The following is a 19,989-nucleotide window of genomic DNA, read 5'->3' as shown; positions in this document are numbered from 1 at the left end:
CAAGTTTGTGACCAAAGGATTAAGATATTTATCCATGTCAATCTGGGCACATAATAGTCCTTTTAAATGCATGATGATACAGCCCCTCAGTCTGATAAGATCGTATTTCTTCATACTTCATAGGTAGGCTAGACAGGAACAGTAATCAGGTATCTTAATTGGGCAGATGACATTTTTTCAAAAGATTAATTCTTGTCTCTGCATTCCCTTTTGCAAATAATCAAGCCCTAATATGCCCAGGACTGTGCTGAGCACCTTGACCTACCTTGTTTCAGTAATTCTCACCTGAGTCAGTTGTGGAGCTTGTTTAAAAAAATACACACACACACACACACACACACACACACACACACACACACACACACACACATACACACACCTGGGCCCCAACCTGGTCTCAGAAGGAATCCAGGAAAATGCATTTAAAAAATTATAGGTGATTCAGACCCTTCTGATTAATTACCACCACCTTTTCTAATTTCTTCTTCATAAGGGTTTTGAGGAATCATCTCTGTGTAACTTTAAAAGAGAATAAAGAGGAAGGGACAAAAACAGCTTCATGGGCATTCTTTTCTATCCTATGATCATGAACGTAGGGGGATGGGTTTCTGTACTCAGTAGATTTAAATATATGAAGTCCTAAGCTTTCATCTTTTGTTTTCTCTGGTTCCTCTCTGCAGTCTCCTTTCAGCCTGCTTCAGGAATGAGCTTGTGGAGCCCAGGAGAGAGACTCCAAAACAGTCTGACGTCTTCTTTAGACATTCCAACCCCCCAAACCGATCAGTGTACCCGTAAAGCCCCTTCTTTGTATTTTGAGTGTATTTGTTGTGCTTCTGTATATGTTTCTGTTTGTGTATGTGTTTGTGTGTGTATCCAGCCCTTGAAAGCAGGACTTGAAGACACTGGCTCAGAGACACAACTGTTCAAAGTCACTAGAGAAAAAAATCTTTGAAGGGACTCAAAACTTTACAAAGAAGGACATTTTCCACAGATTCTGCATCCTTAGCTTTAGCATTGACCAGTCAGGAACACCTGTGTTTATGAGCTTTCATGTTGTTTCTCGGGAGGGAGGAGCTTCAGTTGGGAAAGGGTGTTAAGATGTTTATTAGAACCCTTTTCTGTTACCTTCTGTTGTGTTTCTAAAACTCATAAAGAAGCTTTTGAGCGGGTCTCAAACTTAAGATGACTTTTTAAGAAAAGGAGAAAAAGTTGTTATTGTCTGTGTATAAGTAAATTATAGGTGACCGAGAGATTCATTCAGGCCCTTTTAATGCTGGTCATGCAATAATATTGCAAATAGTAAACTAAGGTGTCAGGTGTACTGCTGGACAGAGAGGTGAAAATTACTGCAAGCAGCTAGTGTGGGAGCTGTTCTTTCATTCTTTTGAAGAACTTGCATTACTAGTATCCTCTCCTCATACGTGGGTAGAAAGTTCATTAATGGTTGTGTCAGATCCCACCCTTGCCACCATATGTCAGCATCTATGATAGCCTTCCTTGCTCATGGAAACCCTAGAGACTTACCACCAAAACTGTTGTTTAGACACCAAGGCAGGTAAACCTATTTTGTCATTTTAATAGGAGGGTAAAACCACTCCAGTAATGTTGTTCTAGGCAGTTATATAACATTCTTCAATTCCCGAAATGGAGTTAAAAGTCTTGTCACCAAATCTATGATTAATGTGTTTGATTGGCACTCCTCTTCCTCTGTTCTGCTGTAATACTGGCAATATCACTGACACTGCTGACACTGCTGAAACTCCTTTGTCCAGGAGCCTGGTGTTTTGTTTATGTGATGCCCAAGCAGACACATGTTGAAACCAACACTCTTGGCCTAAAAATTAAAGATAGAGTTGATTACTTGCTTCCCTTCCTTTCCCTTCCCTTCCCTTCCCTTTCTCTGTCTTCCTTCCTTCCTTCCTTCCTTCCTTCCTTCCTTCCTTCCTTCCTTCCTTCCTTCCTTCCTTCCTTCCTCCCTTCCTCCCTCCCTCCCTCCCTCCCTCCCTTCTTTTTATCTTTCTTTTTTCTGTTCGAAGAGCTTAGAGAACCTATTTCTTTCCATTTTAAAAACATGTTTTAAAATAATGTAAAGACTTAAAGAGTTTAAGGATCTCCTTTTTGCCTCATCTCTCCACACCAGGTCACCAGCTCTTGACTCTGTGTCACCACAAAAATTATTTCTTGTTATTGAGGCTGTTGCTTTATGGATGTGTAAATTTAATTTTCAATAAACTTTTGCATCTTGGTTTATTCTGCAGTTTTTCTTTTCTGTCTCTCTTGCCTTTTTAAAATTCTTTAAATATTAGAATATTTCCATGTAGTGCTTCAAGTACATATACTACCATATGTAACTCTAAAGAAAAAGAATAATAGAAGAGTTACTTTGGTTTTGTTATGCACCCTGTCATTATTTCCTGCTTTTATTTAAGATTTTATGTATCAAGATCATCAGCCCTAAAAATAAACTGCAATGAGTACACTAACTTGAAAATATACTTTAGTGCTGTGTATTTAATTTTATCATAAGGAAACATGCACTATACTGTTGGATTGGCCAAAAAGTCCATTTAGCTTTTCCTGTAAAATGAAAAACACATTTTTGATTTTCACCAATAAGTTTATTGATTGGGATACATGGAGTATGTTGGCTCTCTCCCATGTGGTATAACATTGATTGTTCTCATTGTTATACTTTTGACAAGTTTGATCTGTCACAGCACCTTCTCCATACACTGCACAAATCTTTTTTTTATTTTTTTTGCATTTCAGTTGCATTTTTACCTTTCTTGAAATAATAAAGCATAATATGCTAAAAATGCTGATTATTTCCTTCCATCTTCAATATTAAAATAGCTACACAAAAATTTAATAATTTTGGTAAGTTTTTTTAAATAAATGCTTCTATGACATAGGCATTAGAAAATTTCCATCCAGAAATTTTAGTGGAGGTTGTTGTCCAATGCTTTTTAAAAAATAAATAATGATATATTCCCATCTTTGAATAGGTGTGTTAGAAGCTTCAAAAACAGTTTTTCTAAATAAAAATAATTGGTTTATGTCTTAAACGTACTTAAGAAAAACATCTTTGAGATAAAAAGTATATTAGTAAAATCAGGTGATTGTGTTACATTTGCAGTGTTTTAATTAATCTAGTAATTTTGATTTATAAATCCCCAAAGGGTTAATGTGCATGTTTAGTTCTTTAATGTTTGCTTTTTTCAGAAGTTTTTTTCTTTACTCTATTTTATGTAAGTATATTGGTGTATTTATAGTGACTTTTATGTAAATGTAAACTGATGGAAAATATTTTATAATTACAGTTGATCTGTCAAGAAATTAAAACATTGCCCTTTGTATTTAGAAGCACAATTACCCAGCTGGTGAGCTAGCATATAAGCAGGGCTGTATAGAGGGTGTAATGTAGAAAAGAAACAATCATTTTCTGATGGTTTATATCTTCCCTTTTTAAGACCTTCCTCACACCAGGGGTGTTTTGCTCTACTCAAATCTCTTTCCCCTCTCAGACTTCTACTCCAGAAATGGTTTGGTGAAATAGGTTTACTCTGAGGTATCACAAAATTATACTAAAGAGTTGCTTTTTAATTGGCAATGGAAGATTTAAGGCAAAAGAAGAAAGCCTTTGAGGGAATTCTAGGCATCTCCAGCAAAGTGGTAAAGATGAAGCTGAATTTGTGTCTTCCCAAGAATTTTGACTCTCTACCACCTAGATCAAGGGTGTCAAACCCATTTTCACTGAGGTCCAATCAGCCTTGTGGTTGCCTTCACAGGGCTGAATGTAACTTTAGGACTGTATAAATGTAACTTAACAGTTAAGTGAGAGCTCGGCGCTGCTGCCAGGTAGAAACAAGGTGCCAGGCCAGATAAAACAAGGTGGAGGGCTGGATTCGGCCCATGGGCCTTGTGTTTGCCACCTGTGACCTAGATAGTTACTGAACTTAAAATCAGAAAATGTGCTTTCTAATCTTGGATGATCTAAATGTCATTCGTAGCTCTAAGATGCTGAATTTAATCTTAGCCATGTACACAGAAGCCTAAGTTGTTAGAATTAAGAACTGGGACTTCACTTTACCAGGATCGCTCTGCAAAAGTAGAAATGCATGAAACATGCCTTTTTATATTGCTCTTGTGTTGGATCCCTAGGAGAATCTAGTATGCCTCTGGAGAATACAGCCCAAGGCTTATACCTTGTTATTTTTCAAGAAGAACTATGCTCTTACTTTTTTGTTTTGTTTTGATTTGGTGGTGGTGGGAGTGGGGTATGAAAACCATAATAGCACAGGTCCTGTTGTGCTTGAATATTTTATTCATTTCTTCAGATGTACCATCAGTCTTTGGGATTGTCTACTCAAGGACTGTGGCATTATGTTTGTAAAGGAAAAATATTTTTAAAAAGGTTGTTTTTCAAGGCCTCAAATTTATTCAGCCATGTTCAATTTTCTACAGCACATAGTGGTTATCAGAATATTATTTGTATCTCAGACATTGAAAACTTAATGTTGAATAAACTACAACATTCACAGGGTGATCTTTCACCCTGTGGCTTTAATACCCACTTCTACATTAAAGGAGAAGCATTAGAAATTTCTGACCTTTTCAGACTCTCTTATTCCCATTCATTCACTCATCCTAATTTCTTTATTTGTTCAATTAAGAATCCTTGCCACTTCCTCCTATTCTTAAACATATACCTCTTATCCCCTTAACCAAACACTAAAGCATTAAACATTTGGGGCTTGAGAGGAAGAGTAAAGGTAACCAATGTTTTTCCTGAGCACCTACAGATTATATGACAATTTCTGGGGTTCTTACGTAATCTAATCTTCATAGCAACTCTTCTAGAATGTGTCTAATGGCTGATGTACAGATTAAGGAAAAGAGACTCAAGACACTTGCATAACACAGGCAATTTGTGCCAGATCTAGAAGGTTACCCCAAATGTTTTGGTTGGCCCCAAAATTCATGTTCCTTTTTTGCTCATCTGTGGTTTCTAAACAACTTTCCTCAAAAATAGTTTAGGTGGCTTATAATAAATGAACTAATAAAATGGTAAAAAATACAGAGTATAAAGGGAAAGGGGAAAAAGACATAATAGGATTCTGAAGAAGGCATTTACTATAACTGAGGGTCCTGGGAAAATGCAAAGCTTTTATTATATTTTTATTTTCCTATTGGTGGATGTTAATGGTTCGAATAGGGCTTCCATCAGCTCCTGTTGTGTATTTGACTGATTTGGGGGAATGGGAGAGACAGATAGAGTTCTCTTGAGGTCACACAGACCACCCTGCCTCCGGAGTCTGGGAAAACAGGCTTCCTAGGTAATTTGTGGTAGGCAAAGCTGGAAGAAGAAGCACCTAACAAAACATGTCTTGGGCACCTTGCTTGTGCTTTCCTGCACTTGGATACGGACTTACAGATGTTCTTAAATATATGCAGCTGGGCTGACTCTCCCACATTGTGCAGTAGATTTGATGATAGCTGGGAGGCCCACTTTACTATATCCCTTGCTACCTGATCTGTCTCATCTCCCACATTTCTCTTATGACTTCACCCATTTCTTTTTTTTAAATATTTGATTTATTTATTTCCAGAAAGAGGGGAAGAGTGGGAGAGAAACATCAATGTGTGGTTGCCTATTGCACACCCCGTCCTGGGGACCTGGGCCACAACCCAGGCATGTGCTCTGACTGGGAATCAAACCAGTGACCCTTTGGTTTGCAGGCTGGCACCTGCGAACAAAACCCATGCCAGCCAGGGCGAATCCACTGAGCCATGCCAGCCAGGGTGACTTCACCCATTTCTTGATTTTGTAACCTGTTGCACACCACCCTCTTATTTCTGGGAAGGTGCCACAGAATGGGGAAAAAGCACTGGAAGTAGGAGCTAGGAGACCTCTCTACTCATCATTTGGCAATGTGTGACTAGGGCACATTTTTTCTTAGAGATTTATATTTACCCATCTTTATAATAGGCATAATGATTTTTGCCATCCCTCCCCCACCATACTATGTCCTCCTCCACAGGGATGTGAGAATCTTTTAGAAAATGGATAAAGGAGAGCTTAGTAACCTGAAATATCTTACAATTGGGAAAGCTTATATAAACATCTGTTTGTGCAACATGGATCTATCTGTAACTTTGAATTCTTGAGAAGGACTAAAAAGAAAAATCAGTGCCTTCCTACCTTAAAGGCAGTGATGCTAATACGCAGCTGAACTGTTAATCATGCATTAACCGTCATGTACATTTATGCAAATGTGTATAGAGCACATTGTTTGCATTCCCCTCGCTGTGGAATAGGGCCACCCCTGTTTTGTGTAATCATGGAGAACAAGTGTGGCAGCGTCACAGACCGAGTATACAACTGTAACACTTATGTACTAGAACCATTTTTATTATGTTTTCAAACACTATTATACCATGTTTGTTTGAAAACTGGGTTCATTTATGGAGCCTTCAAGATTTGTATTTTATATATAGTTGTGTGTGTATATACATCCATACACATGTATACATGCAAATAAAAAGGAAAGAAACATTATTTCTTTCTCTGATATAAGTGTCCCTGCAGCAGTGAGGAGATAAACAGAAACACAAAAACACATTTTGTTGATAAGTCTAAAAGGGGAGCTTCTCCCATCAAAGGTTTGAAACATGCTCAGAGTCTAATCTTCACTCTGTGGTCACAGTAATTATTCACTGCTAATGCCACACAGTCTATAAAGTTTTTCATATTACCTATTTCAGTTTTCACTGCAGCCCTACAAGGTAGGTTGGATTATTATCCCCATGTATCCACTACTCCCTGAGCTTCCCAAAGGTGCAACCACCTCTCATTGGTTTTCCTTCCTCTGGCATCGTATTCCCACAGCAAGTGTGTATATGTATTTAGTTTATACAGTTTCCCTGTGAGAAAACAAATGCAGGGATATTTCATGGCTCGCACAGGGACTTATAGCTTCCTAGTATATGCTGGAGGAAGACTTAAACTTTCATTTTCTGACTTTACATCCTGTCCTGACTCTAGTGGAGATTAGTTCTATCTATATTCAAAGAAGAAGTCAGGAATGGCATTTGAGTCTGGAATATCGTATGTAATATAATACGTAGTGTGACAAACCAATTCTAGTAAATTTCCAAATTGAAGTTATGCTGAATGGAAAACTTTTTTCCCTCGTCTCCCAAGAGACTTGTGGAAAGTCAACAAAACAGTTGTTTGGACTCCAGGGCTCTCCTGCATATAGCGGCTATTGGCATTCCAAATGGTTAGTCTGTGGCCCATGAACACCTCAACTGACAAAGCCACCTTTCCATGCTGAGGCCTCTGCATAAAAGCAGGCTCTGAGTCCAAAGGCCCTGTTTGATTGATTGGCTTTGTAGTTATTTTCTGGATATACCAAATGGCCTAGGCAGCTACAAATGAAATGCCTCAGTTACCATTTGAGCTTGGCATCTCCACATCTTTTGTAAGCCTTTGAATCTTCATTCAGTTCTTTTCCCTCACTGATTTTTAAGCTTGTTTAAATTGACAGGCAAGAAAGGGAAAAGGGGCAGAGACAATGATAAAGGAAAGAGGAGAGTGCAGTTATTCTGCCTCTCACAAAGGAGAAGCTTTAGAAAGATATTCAACTTTGTACTCTACACATTTAGGGAAAATATGATTTGATGATAGCATTGTGACCCCCCCCAAGTCAGAAAATGTTCTCAGGTGGGAGTGCAGATAGCTTCTTGTTGATTCTAGAGGAATCGTTTTGCAGCTGTACAGTTTAAGGTTCGTTTTAATCTGTGACTTGTTGGGAATGACCAGTCCCCATGCTTCGGTGTCCCATGCTCGCCATCATTTGACCTTTTTATTCCCAGGACCTCGATGCAGTCTCAGACCTCATACGGTAACAGCTCCCCACCTCTGAACAAAATGAACAGCATGAACAAGCTGCCTTCTGTGAGCCAGCTCATCAACCCTCAGCAGCGCAACGCCCTCACTCCCACCACCATTCCTGACGGCATGGCAGCCAACAGTAAGAGCATCTCCCTTTAGCAGTGGCTGAAGGACCCCCAGGGCTAATGTGAGAGGAAGACTCTGCTCTGGGGTGGGGGAAAGGCTTGCTCTTAAGCTAAGGGAGAGGCACAGTGGGACAGAACAGATCCAAGTTGAGTGGCTTGAATTTCTCACAGTAAACATTTTCTTGCTTTTGAGGTATGTGGTTCTTTACAAAGTACTTTGGTAGAGATGAAGAAGGCTGTTTCTTTAGTAGGGATAAGAATCTCTGTGAAAAGAATAATCTGCTCCTATCAACATAGGTAAAGGCTCACCTCCTAAATCCTTTGAGATAGTCAAAGGCAAATACATCCAACATGTGGGAAGTAGCATGGTGTGGTGGACTTAAAACCTAAAATATATTACAGTTTGGTCTTTATTGCAATGTCACTTATGTAACTATGAACAGCACACCTCTTTGCTCTAATGCTCAGCTTTTCATTCATAAAATCATTACTCTGCGCAATTTAACATTTTATGATTCTGTGCCCCTGCAATCTTGACCTTCCACTTGTCTAATCCATTCTGTTCACAATTGTGAATGAAATGACATAGGGAACGGAGTTTCCCTTTCACTTGTTTACACTCAGATTTCTCATAATAATTATAACTTAAGTATAAATTATAACTTTGTTTCTTAACTATAACTGTAAGAAACAAAGTGAGATTTGGGCATCCAAGTAGATGGTGATTGGTATACAGTTTTGTTATAAATATAATTATTTTGTCCACTAGAACTAAATCTAGCAAAGTGGATACCCAAAGTTGAAAGAAAGAAAAAGGATGGTAAAAATGCAGAAGGATGTATAATATCCTCAGGGATGCAGGAGTCTGAATACTGTACATGCATCCTGTAACCCTCCCCCGCTTCATAAAATGGTGCCTCAATACTCTTTTGAAATCTTCCAGCATTTTTACTAAGCCTTTTGTATTTTCAGTGTTTCTTTGAAGAGACTGGGTTTCCTTAAAGGAGTTGAGGCAGGGTAGAATTGGGATTCCCTATGGTCTGATGGCACATGTTCAGATTGTGGTGCGCTGGAGACATATGTGGTAGAGCAACAAAGACTGAGAGCCAGACTGCCCTCTCAGTAGGGATAAATGAAACCTAAGGCTCAAAACCTGACTCCTTGACAATAAAAGAAAAAGTAGTAGTTTACTTTTTCCCTAATTTTCTTTCTTATGAGATCTTAGAGTCCTCAAGTTTTTCTTGGGATGACCAAATAGTAGTAATGATAATGATCCTTCACATTTGTGTAACATGATTTGTCTACTTTTTCGTATGTGTACATCATAATTTTCCTTTGTCATCATCAGGAAAGTCAGAGGAGAACCAGTGAGACACAGCTGTCCTGTGCTCTTTAGCTGGCCAGTCAGTGGCAAAGGTCTTTGCCCTTTGGCACACTACTGCTCACTAAAGTAGAAACAAATTACATTTCATCTTTTTGTAGACATGTTGTTTTGACATTTTTTACCTGGGAACAAAATTGGTTTCATAAATATTATTAAGCTTTTCTTCTCTATAAGTGAAAGCTCACAGTTTATGGTTTAGTAAAAAAAATAAAGAAATTCAGTGTGTTGATGGTGTTCCCAAATACAGTCCTGAAATAGGCCAAACAAAGAGCTAGAATTTTCATTTCATTTCTCCTCTCATATCTATAAATACTGCAATAAATCCTCCTATTCCTACATAAATATAACTCCCTCATCTACAGATTTGTTCATTTGTTCACTTGACATAAGTTGACTGAGCATCTGCTCTGTTCCAGGCACTGTGCTAAGATCTTTGGGAATTTTTGGAGATAGGTTCAAGGTCTAATCTCCATGTTTGAAGGGATTAATTTAATGAGGAAGGCAGAAATACAACCCATGAAGGCTGAAGCAATGAGGAAAATATTAACATCGGGAGCAATGAGCAGTTGGATAGAGCTTTAGAACTAGAGAAAAGTGGGAAGAGATGGTACAAAAGTTAAGAAGTGTGTTATCAGTTTTTGGTTTGGTAACTGTTCTGACTGATGAGATGTAGGGTACATGAAGGGGTGTAGTGAGAGATAAAACTAGAAAGGAAGCCTGGTAGATTAGGTACATTAAACCAGGCAAAATGGACCACCGGGATGCCGGTACATGATGATGGTAGTAACCCTCTCTGTTCCTCCTGCTTCTGTTCAGTTCCTATGATGGGCACGCACATGCCAATGGCTGGAGACATGAATGGACTCAGCCCCACGCAGGCCCTCCCTCCCCCACTCTCCATGCCATCCACCTCCCACTGCACTCCCCCACCTCCGTACCCCACAGATTGCAGCCTTGTCAGGTGAGTCCACAGCATGTGCCCTTGGGGGCCTGTCCTAAACATCTCTGGGTGGTGGAGGGTGGACACTGTCCAAAGTTAATAGCACAGTTGGAAAGAAAGAACGCATCCCTGTGGTTGAAGTTCAGCTACTATTATCTCTGATCTGTGGAGTGATCAGCAGTGTATAATCAAGGAACATCACTGTAATCAACATGGGGAAAAGTGAAAATATACTTTTATAGGCATATAATTTTTCATGCCTGTTCCCCCAGCTTCACTTGCTCTCTACTTCCTCCCTCACATATTTAAACTGTCAGTTTTGGCCTTCAAATTGGTGCCCAGGGCTGGGGTTCCCAAAAAGGCAGTAAACTTGCTATCTTGCTCCCTTTTCTGCTCTCTAGGCCTCATAGCTCTTAGCTACCGTGGGATTATTAATTTGAAGTTGCATGTCCATAAAAGAAGTTTCATGTTAGTAAAAATGACAGTGACTTTCAAGGAGCTGGTGACCTCTGCTGCTTTGCTATATGGGAAGTGGGAACACTTGAGGCAAAGTTCAGATAGCAAGAAGAGAGATGTGCATTAAGCCTGAAAGATCTGTTTCCCACAGAGGCAAGAGTATATGCCCAAATCTCATGCCTAGGGCACATCATCTGCCCCTGCTTCATGTGCAGAATGATTCTTTCACTTGGCTGCTAGAAAAATGTATGTTGATCTCCATGTGATTGGTGCAATAAAACTAGCAGCATCAGTCAGAGGGATGGTAAAATGGGTAGCTTATCCCACCCAGTGTCTGGTTCTGTGACAGACAGTGGTAGCATCATCAGTCTGAGATCAGCACCAAAAAACAGAGGGAGTCTGTATTCTGAGGACAAAAAAATCAAAAATCATTAATGACTTCATGGCAGAGTGGCCTATAATTTATTATAGTTTCATGAACTTATCCTAAGAACAGGATCCATTCTCAGAACCATTCTCAGAACCCGCATATATGAAACAAAGTAGAGGTGCTGTTTTTAAAGTGAAGAGCCAGGAGGCAAGAGGTCTGAGAACCTGACCACTGGACTCCTTCCCTTCACTGCACCCCTGCTATGGCTCCTAAAGCATGTATATCGAGTCCCTTAGAATTCAGTCACCATTTGAAAATTGCTGCCCTGCAGCAATCCTTACAGTTGTTTTTAATTTTTCTAGACCTGATGTTCGAGTCACTAATTATCCCCAAATCTCAAAGCCAAGGACCACATACTTTTCATCTATCTCTTGAGTCTCCTCTGTAGGGCATCCCAGGGCAAAATGTTGGGTTTTCCTTTATCTCGCCAATGCAGTTGGGGTGAACTTTCTTTTTCTGTTTCCTCCTTCCTCTTCCCTCCTCCCGCTGCAGTTTCTTAGCGAGGTTGGGCTGTTCATCATGTCTGGATTATTTCACCACCCAGGGGCTGACCACCATCTATCAGATTGAGCATTACTCCATGGATGTAAGTAACTGTTAGACTTTTCTCTTGAGTTTTATTTCTTCATTTCCTCCCTCTGGTGACATCCACCTTCTAGTTTAATCCCCCTGGCTTTAAAATTTGTTTTTGTCATACTCCTAATTCTCAGTTTGGATGGAATCCATAACCATATTAGAAAGATTCCCACACCTCAGCTTGTACACGTATGAGATGCTTACGAATCAACCTTTCTCAGCTTGTCTGATCAGTCAGTTATTATTGCTTGCATACTACGTACAGAGTGGGAAGAGGAGATCTAGTTCCCACCTTCAGGAAATTTATAATCTCTAAATTCAGAGAACTTTTGGGATGTTCTCATTAATTGGTATTAGATCCCAGGGGGGATAGCAGTAAGCACGTGATACTTTTCTCACTTTAAAACGTGGAGACAGAAATATAGGCATTTGCCATGATGAGTTGATGACAGAATCAGGACTATAACCCTAAGGTGTAAACTTCTGGCCCTTAACTCTGTTAACAGGCCTTTGCTGGCTTTCCTTGAAGTTGGACCTTAAGGGGATCAGCTGTTCCTCCCAGTGAGAACCATATGTTCCTTCATCTTCAGTTCTATCAGAGTAGGGCTCAGACAGCCCTTAATCACTGGAAAAGACCACTGGTCATGGGTTTAAATCCTATCTCTGCTTTTCAGTAGCAATGCTAACTTATGCTTACCACTTTGCCTCTTTGGGCCTCAGTTAATCAAATTGGGTTCAAAATCATGCTCATCTGTCTTCTATATTCTTTGGTTTGTATTTTGGAGCAAGCTGGATGGAAGGGGACATTTCTTGCTTCCTACATCACTTCTTGAACTGTTGCTCACAGGGGCTTTTATTAATCTGATTTCCTCCCAGGCTGCCCTCTGTGCTACTCTTCTTGGGGTTAACTGTCCTGTCTACCAGCTTCCGAAGGTCCCTTTGGACTGGTGGAAGATCCTGTCTGCCTTCGCTTCTGCTTCTGTAGCTGAGACTTTTTTCCCTCTCCTTGAGCACCGATGCCAGAGATGCCCTTGCAGCACGAGAATGCCCCAGCCCTGTGGTGACATGTATATGCTGTGCTGCCCCTATGCCCACCCCTCTTCACCCCATAAATCAGCTCTGGCTGCTGCTCCCTGGTGGTGAAAACTATAGAGAAAGCTTTCAGAGTTAGTTCTGACAAGTTTTAGATAAGTTTACATTGACACCTATCCATTGAAGACAGCAGAGGTACCCTGTGTTTGAGAGCCCTACATGAAGGAACAGAGAATGTGTCTCTTCTGTATTTTTTAAGTTATACCTTCTACTTGCTCATTTGTCCCCACTGAGAAGTGTGTCAAGATGGCTATTAGGATCTGAAGATGTTCTCCACAAGTACATCTCTGCTGTGTTGGCTAGGTCTTCTGCCAGTGTCTGGACCACAGCTTTCTTACCTGTCAGTTATAAGTTAAAATCTATCTAGAGAGTCCTGCGCATTAATGGAGCCCAGTTTATAAAGGGTTTGAACTTATTTGGAGTTTCCAAAGCCTAAAGAACTATGCTCACTTTTCTATTTATGAGTCACCTTCTCTATAATGTATTCTTCTTCTAGAATAGGAAATTGGAGTACCCATACTGCACATTTCTAAATCAAGAAAGACTGGGAAGCTATCTAATTTCTGCATCCTCACCTCAACTTCTTCCATCTCATTGCTGGAAATAGACACCTCTTTTCAGCTTGTCTCTGAATACTGGTTTAAGTTATTTGGCACCCCTTCCTGGAAAAAGAATGTCATTAAGTTTGGGAGTTTTTATAAGTATCCCCTCTAAGATGCAAGGATGGGTTCATAGTAATACGACAGTAATAATACAAATGGTTTAGATTTATATAATATGCTTTAAAATTTGCAAAATATTTTAACATTCACATTTACATGAGTTCACAATGACCTAAAAAGGAATTGTATTCCATTTTGCCAATGAGGCCAGTAAAAAATAAGTGACTTGATGAAGGTCTAGAGCCAGTCAGTGCGAGCAGAACCTTTGTGTCAAGGTCTTCTTGCTCCAAGAAAAATGTTCTTTCTACCCACCATGCTGTTCCATAAAAAAAAGGAAAAATAAAATAAAATAAATATGCCATCACTAAAACAAGCTAATGAAAAGCTACTGTAGATAAATGTAAGAGATGCTATGACCATTAATTAAGCTCAACCATGTTCATAATGCCATCTACCCCCATCCATAGAACATGGGCACATACTCTGCATTTTGATGCCCTGATTTATCCGAGCACTATGAAACTGTGGCCATTAGGGTAGTTTTAGGTGCAGAGGCTGTGCTGAGTCCCCAGTCCATTCACTTGTGCAAATTTACACTTGTGAATTTTTCTGATCTTCAGCTTTCCTACCTAAAAATAAGTGCAATAATATCTACCACTAATCTGAGCATTAAGTGAGATTATGAATGTACAATAATTAGTACAGAGGCTGGCATGTAGAAAATATTTAATAACTAACAGAAATCTTTTCTTCTCATCACCTCATTTGAGTGGTAGTAATAGTGAGAAGGTACTCTTTTACCTTATGTTTTTGTTCTGGGATTTTTTTTCCCTCTGATCTAACTGTTGTCCCTGTTTTACTAATGAGAGAACTGACCCAGTAAAGAATGAGTGAAGTGCTATCTGCAGGCAGAGGTGGCATCTCAAGGCTGTACCCTTGGGCTTAGTTGCATGTAGTGCCAGAGGTTATTGAAGAGTTACTTTGTTTTCTAATTTAGGGATCAATAAATTCAGGTCAGTTAAACCAAAGCACTGGGGAATGACAAAATGGTATAGACTAAATGTCAGTCTCTCAGCCCTAATTCTCCCTAACTCCCTTTCCTACTGCACAGGATTTGGCAAGTCTAAAAATCCCTGAGCAATTCCGACACGCTATCTGGAAAGGCATCCTGGACCACCGGCAGCTACATGACTTCTCCTCCCCTCCCCACCTTCTGCGGACCCCAAGTGGTACTTCGACAGTCAGTGTGGGCTCCAGTGAGACCCGGGGTGAGCGTGTTATTGATGCTGTGCGCTTTACCCTCCGACAGACCATCTCCTTCCCACCCAGGGATGAGTGGAATGATTTCAACTTTGACATGGATGCTCGTCGCAACAAGCAACAGCGTATCAAGGAGGAGGGGGAGTGAGCACTGCTATGTGATCTCTTTCCATACTCTTGCCATCTGCCCACCCCCTACAAGGCCCTACAGCTTGACCTTCAAAGCATTCCCTCTCTAATCCTCTTCTCAGTCTGGTATATTAAGGAAATGAGAAGTAAGAGGCTACAGTTATCTGATAATCAACCTGAAGTCTGATTCTGATTCTGGCTTTAAGCCTTCAAGTCTATTGCTTGTAAGACTAAAGTTGCTATGGATAGGTAGAAATGAGCAAAAAAGCAGTTAGTGTCTTCTTAAGCTGCAGAGATCTCTCATTGACTTTTATAAAGCATTTTCACTCTTATAGTCTAAGACTATATATTTAAATATATAAATATACAGTATATATTTTTGAGTGGGGGGCATTGAGTATTGTTTAAAATGTAATTTAAAGGAAAAGAAATCAAGTTGCACTTATCAACTTTTTTGTTTAATTTACTTGTTTTGGATGGCTTATGTATACCCCTTCTCTCAAGTTATCGCATGCATGGTAATACCTGTTTAGAGCTTGTGGCACATGTGAGTGACAGTTGTGTATATGTCCTTCAGTCCTTTTGATGCTAAATGAATGCCATATCAGACCTTTGGGGAGATCAAGTTGTACTGATCAGTACTTATTATGTAGGTGAGACCATATACATACGTGCATGATTCCCTATGTTGGTATATTTTATGTTACTGATATCCCTACTAGTGATGGTGATTTGCTCTGGAGTTATTTAATCCAATTACAAGAAAAAATTCATATTCACATTATCACACACCACAGGGAGGAAATATCCTCTCTTGCTTGGAATTTGGGTGATGACTAAAACTTAAAAGGACCAAGGCAGCCATTTCAAAAACACCTGGTATCATTTTTTGGATATATCAGTAATTCCCTCAAGTTTAAAACCAGACATGTGATCTCTTAGTATTTACTGGGAAAACATTTGTGGCCATTATAGGAGCCTTAAAACAGAAATTTATGCCTAGATTGGCTAACTCAATTACACATTTGCTACCCTGGATAGAATTAAGGTTGAGTTGATTGGGATAAATGCCATCTCCCTAGTTCTTACAGTGAAGTCATAATGCTGATTAAGAAGAATATCCAGGAAAAGCAGATATTATATGGAAATAATGAAGCTCTGCTAAACAGTAAGAGATCCCAGTGAGCCATGAATTGAAATTGGAAGACCTCTTGAAATAGAGATAATATTATTTCATAAATGTTTCTTGTAAAGGCTCTCCTATTTTATAAAGTTCTGCATGTAGAGGCTTCTTTATCTTTCTCTCTTCAAGGTTGAAAACAGGAGTAGTGATTTGGAAAACATAAAATTATGAGATTATTTTCCTTCTGTGGTATCAGATCACTATGTCACTTTTCTTTTTTGATCAATGAGGGTTTCACTTTGTTGGAAAGTAACTGTGAAAACCCACTTCCCCATTTGCTCTCTTCTGGACTGTGCATAGACATAAAAATGTCCCCACAGTCCCGAGGATAAGCCTTCCATGGGAGGAGCTGTTGCTTGAACCACATAAACCAAGACTTGTCTTCAAAGTTTAAAAAACATGACAATATTCCACTAAAAATTTCAGAAGCATATTTTGTAGCAAATACTTTTTTCACACTGTAAAACAAACACTTTGTATATATGCTAGTGAGCTCTAAAACCTTCTTCTATTTTTTAGTAAAGGGCTCTCATTGCCCATAAGCTTCCATTTTTATTTTAAAGTGCAAAAGGGCTAATGTGGCTCTAAAATATGATGTATGAGTGTCATCTGAAAGTGTATATATGTTTTGAGTGTGAAATTGCATATTTTGTGTTTGTTATTTTTTTTCTTTTGGGGTTAGTGGGTTTTTCAGAACCACAGTTGAAACATTTTATTATTATTATTATATTATTATTATTATTATTGTTTTTATATTTTCATTGAAACACCAGTTAGTAAAACTAAGGGGTCAAATTAAAGAAAATGTCATAACTGTAAGATGGGGGGAGGGAAAGTTGTTGTTTTTTATTATTTTTATTTTGTATGTTAAAGAGAGTGAGTCCTGGATTTCAAAGTTTCATTGTGCTTCAGTGGTAATAAGCACTGTTAACTTGTGGAACAAGCAGGCAGCTTTGAAAACTTATTGAGGGGAAGAGTGAAAGCTGTGCCTTAGCAAAGCTAAGAGGACAAATGGCTTCCTCTATTGTCCTGAGTGTTTGAATAAATTTAAGGGCTTCTTTGGACCTATTTGAGCACTGTTTCGATGGCACTAGGGACTCAGAAATCCGTGTACTGTATCTCATGGGTTTGGCATTAGCTGAGCCCAGGTGCAACTACTGGCCTCACCTCCTGGTGGAAACGCTTTGAGTATATGAATAGCTAGGAGAATGGGGTGATAGAATATTGAGGGCAGATGAGTAGGAGTGTGCTTAATGAAGTTCTTGTGGCCTCAGCTCAATGCAGTTAGCTGAAGAATGGATAGGATTGTGTTTGGAGGTGGTTAAAGACACAAATGGAGAACAGAACTTTCTTTGTTAAATCCATTAACATTTATCTGTTGATATTCCCCTAAAATGCTGTATGTGGGATGTTGAATGTTAAGGGTTCTGTTTTTTTTATTTTTATAATTGTATAAATATTAGTAAATGTTAAATGTTTTATGTACCTTATTAATGTTTTTGAAAAAATAATTTCTTATATATGTGATACCTTTTTTTTAAAGCTTCATTTGCTTGATTTTTGGTATTTCATATTATGGGCCATTAGTGAGCCAGAGGCAAATCTATAAGTCACTTATGTTTACCAAGACATGCAATAAAATTTAAAAATAAATAAAAATGCATTGAGAAATGGTGTTGATAGTGTGTGTGTGTGTCTTTAACCACCTTATGTTTAGTCATTGATGAAGAGAATTTTCATGAGAAAACATTAAAGAGGTTCCAATATCGATGCTTCTTATCCCAGAACAATATAATCATTATTTTGTCATTTTAGCCAACCTGTGAAACAGAAAAGATCAGAAAGATATTCTCATTTGGTACTCACAGATTTAATACTCTGAGGTCAGAATGAATGTGCTTTGGAGCAGAGATGAGATACTTCTTATGTCTGAGAGAGGGGCTTTCCCATGGTGCTCAGCAATGACCTGAGGACCAGCTCAGCACTGCAGGGCAAGGGCACAGATTTCCCAGTTGTGTGTGGGAACTGCATTGCAGGTGGTGGGTTCTACACATATTCCCCTGTAAATTCAGTGTTAAACATCATCTTTCAATTATATGCATTGATTCAGTCAATAAAATATCTGCTATCAAATGGTTTAATTATTGTATTCAAGAAATGAAAAAGCTCATTCTTGTACAAGCTAACATCAGATGTCAATTTAATACCTTAGATTTATAGATAACTCTACAGAATAACATTGTATATAATATACACTATTTAAAGCTATGTTTTCCTTTTTATAAATAGCATCATATTATGAACATATACATTCATATAGGCAAGGCAGGTTCAGGTTGAATAAGGGGTGACAAAAGATTACAATTCTCATTCGTTGAAACGTAAGTGATGAATCCCCTCAAAATGGTTGATACAATGTTATTGTAAAAAAAGTAAAAATAAAACAAACATAAAAAGCAATGAAAGTGGTTAATCCTCAGTATATTTTAAGGCACCTTAGATTCAACTGTAGTTACTTATTTATTTACTTTTGAGTAGTTCTAACCATTTGTATGGATTGGTACTTTGTGACTTTTATTCTGTTAGCTGCCCTTTAAAGTCCAGAAATATTTTTTTTAGTTTCATAGCAAAATTGAGGGAATAATGTGGATATTTCCCATGTAGCCCCTGACTCCACATGTGCCTGGCCTCACTCATTATCAACAACTGCAAGAGAGTAGCACACTTGTTAAAGTTGAGAAACCTGCATTGACACATCTTTATTACCCAAAGTCCACAGTTTACATTACAATTCACTCCTCTTGGTGTTGGGCATTCTCTGGGTTTGGACAAATATTTATGCCATATATCCACCATTATAGTGACATGCAAATGGTTTCAATGCCAGAAAAGTCCTATTCAACTCTTTCTCCCCCAAACTCCTGGCAACCACTATTAACGTCTGGTGATCTCTGTACCATCGCCATAGTTTTGCCTGTTCCTGAATATGACCATCATATATCTAGAATCATACAGACTGTAGTATTTTGAGAGGGACTTCTTTCTCCTAGTAGTATTTATGTAAGTTTTATTCAAGGCTTAGTAGCTCATTTCTTTTTAGTGCTGAATAATATCCTATTGTCTTGATGTACCAGTTTGTCTATTCACCTACTGAAGGACATCTTGGTTGCTTCTAAATTTAGGCAATTGTGAATAAATAAAGTTGCTGTAAACATCTGTGTGCAGGGTTTTGTTTGTTTGTTGTTGCTTTTGTGGACAACTATTTGACTCTTTGGGGTAAATGCCCAGGAGCATGATTGCTGGATTGAATGGTAAGAATATGTTTAGTTTTGTAAGAAACTGACAAATTCCCATCCAACTGGCTGTACCATTTTTCATCCCCAGCAATGAATGAGACTTCCTGTTGCTCCACATCCTTACCAGCCTTGGTGAGGCCAGTGTTCCAGGTTTTGGCTGTTCTAATAGGTGTGTGGTGCTATCCCACTGTAATTTGCATTTCCCTCATGACAAATGTGGACCATTTTTTCATGTGCTTATTTTTTATCTGCATATTTTTTGTGAGGTGCCTGTTAAGGTCGTTGCCCATTTTTTAAATTACCTTGTCTATGCTCTTATTGCTGTTTTGAGAGTTCCAGAACTGTTTATTTTTTTAAAGAGCAAAATTCATTTATTGCATTATCATAGGTTCTGTTAGACCCTTGACAAATCTAAAATGCAGAAGGGAAAGTTAGTGATTTTGTCTTTTCCAAATCTTGAGATAGTTTCTCATCTTACCATTCCTGGAATTACTTGATCAATACTTATCAACCAATTCGAATGAACCAAAAAGAAAAAAAAGACTAAAGTTTTAGAAAA

The 19,989-nt window shown here is 38.7% G+C and overlaps 1 protein-coding gene across 2 annotated transcripts in view; it reads left to right on the top strand.

The window, feature by feature from the left end:
* TP63 (tumor protein p63) overlaps window positions 1-17,808 on the top strand; it is a 222,155-nt gene extending 204,347 nt beyond the window's left edge. For both annotated transcript variants that reach the window (XM_037131775.2, XM_037131776.2), the window contains 4 exons: window positions 7,879-8,036; window positions 10,223-10,367; window positions 11,725-11,818; window positions 14,674-17,808. In XM_037131775.2, the coding sequence (XP_036987670.1) occupies window positions 7,879-8,036; window positions 10,223-10,367; window positions 11,725-11,818; window positions 14,674-14,970 (694 nt within the window). In that variant the 3' untranslated portion in view covers window positions 14,971-17,808. The remainder of the gene's footprint in view (window positions 1-7,878; window positions 8,037-10,222; window positions 10,368-11,724; window positions 11,819-14,673) is intronic.
* The last annotated feature ends 2,181 nt before the right edge of the window (window positions 17,809-19,989 follow it).

The sequence above is a fragment of the Artibeus jamaicensis genome, unplaced genomic scaffold, assembly GCF_021234435.1.
Source record: "Artibeus jamaicensis isolate MK-2021 breed Jamaican fruit bat unplaced genomic scaffold, CSHL_Jam_final scaffold_474, whole genome shotgun sequence".
NCBI lineage: Eukaryota > Metazoa > Chordata > Mammalia > Chiroptera > Phyllostomidae > Artibeus > Artibeus jamaicensis.
Note: the sequence above shows the minus strand (reverse complement) of the source record. Positions and strands in the feature narration are given on the sequence as shown.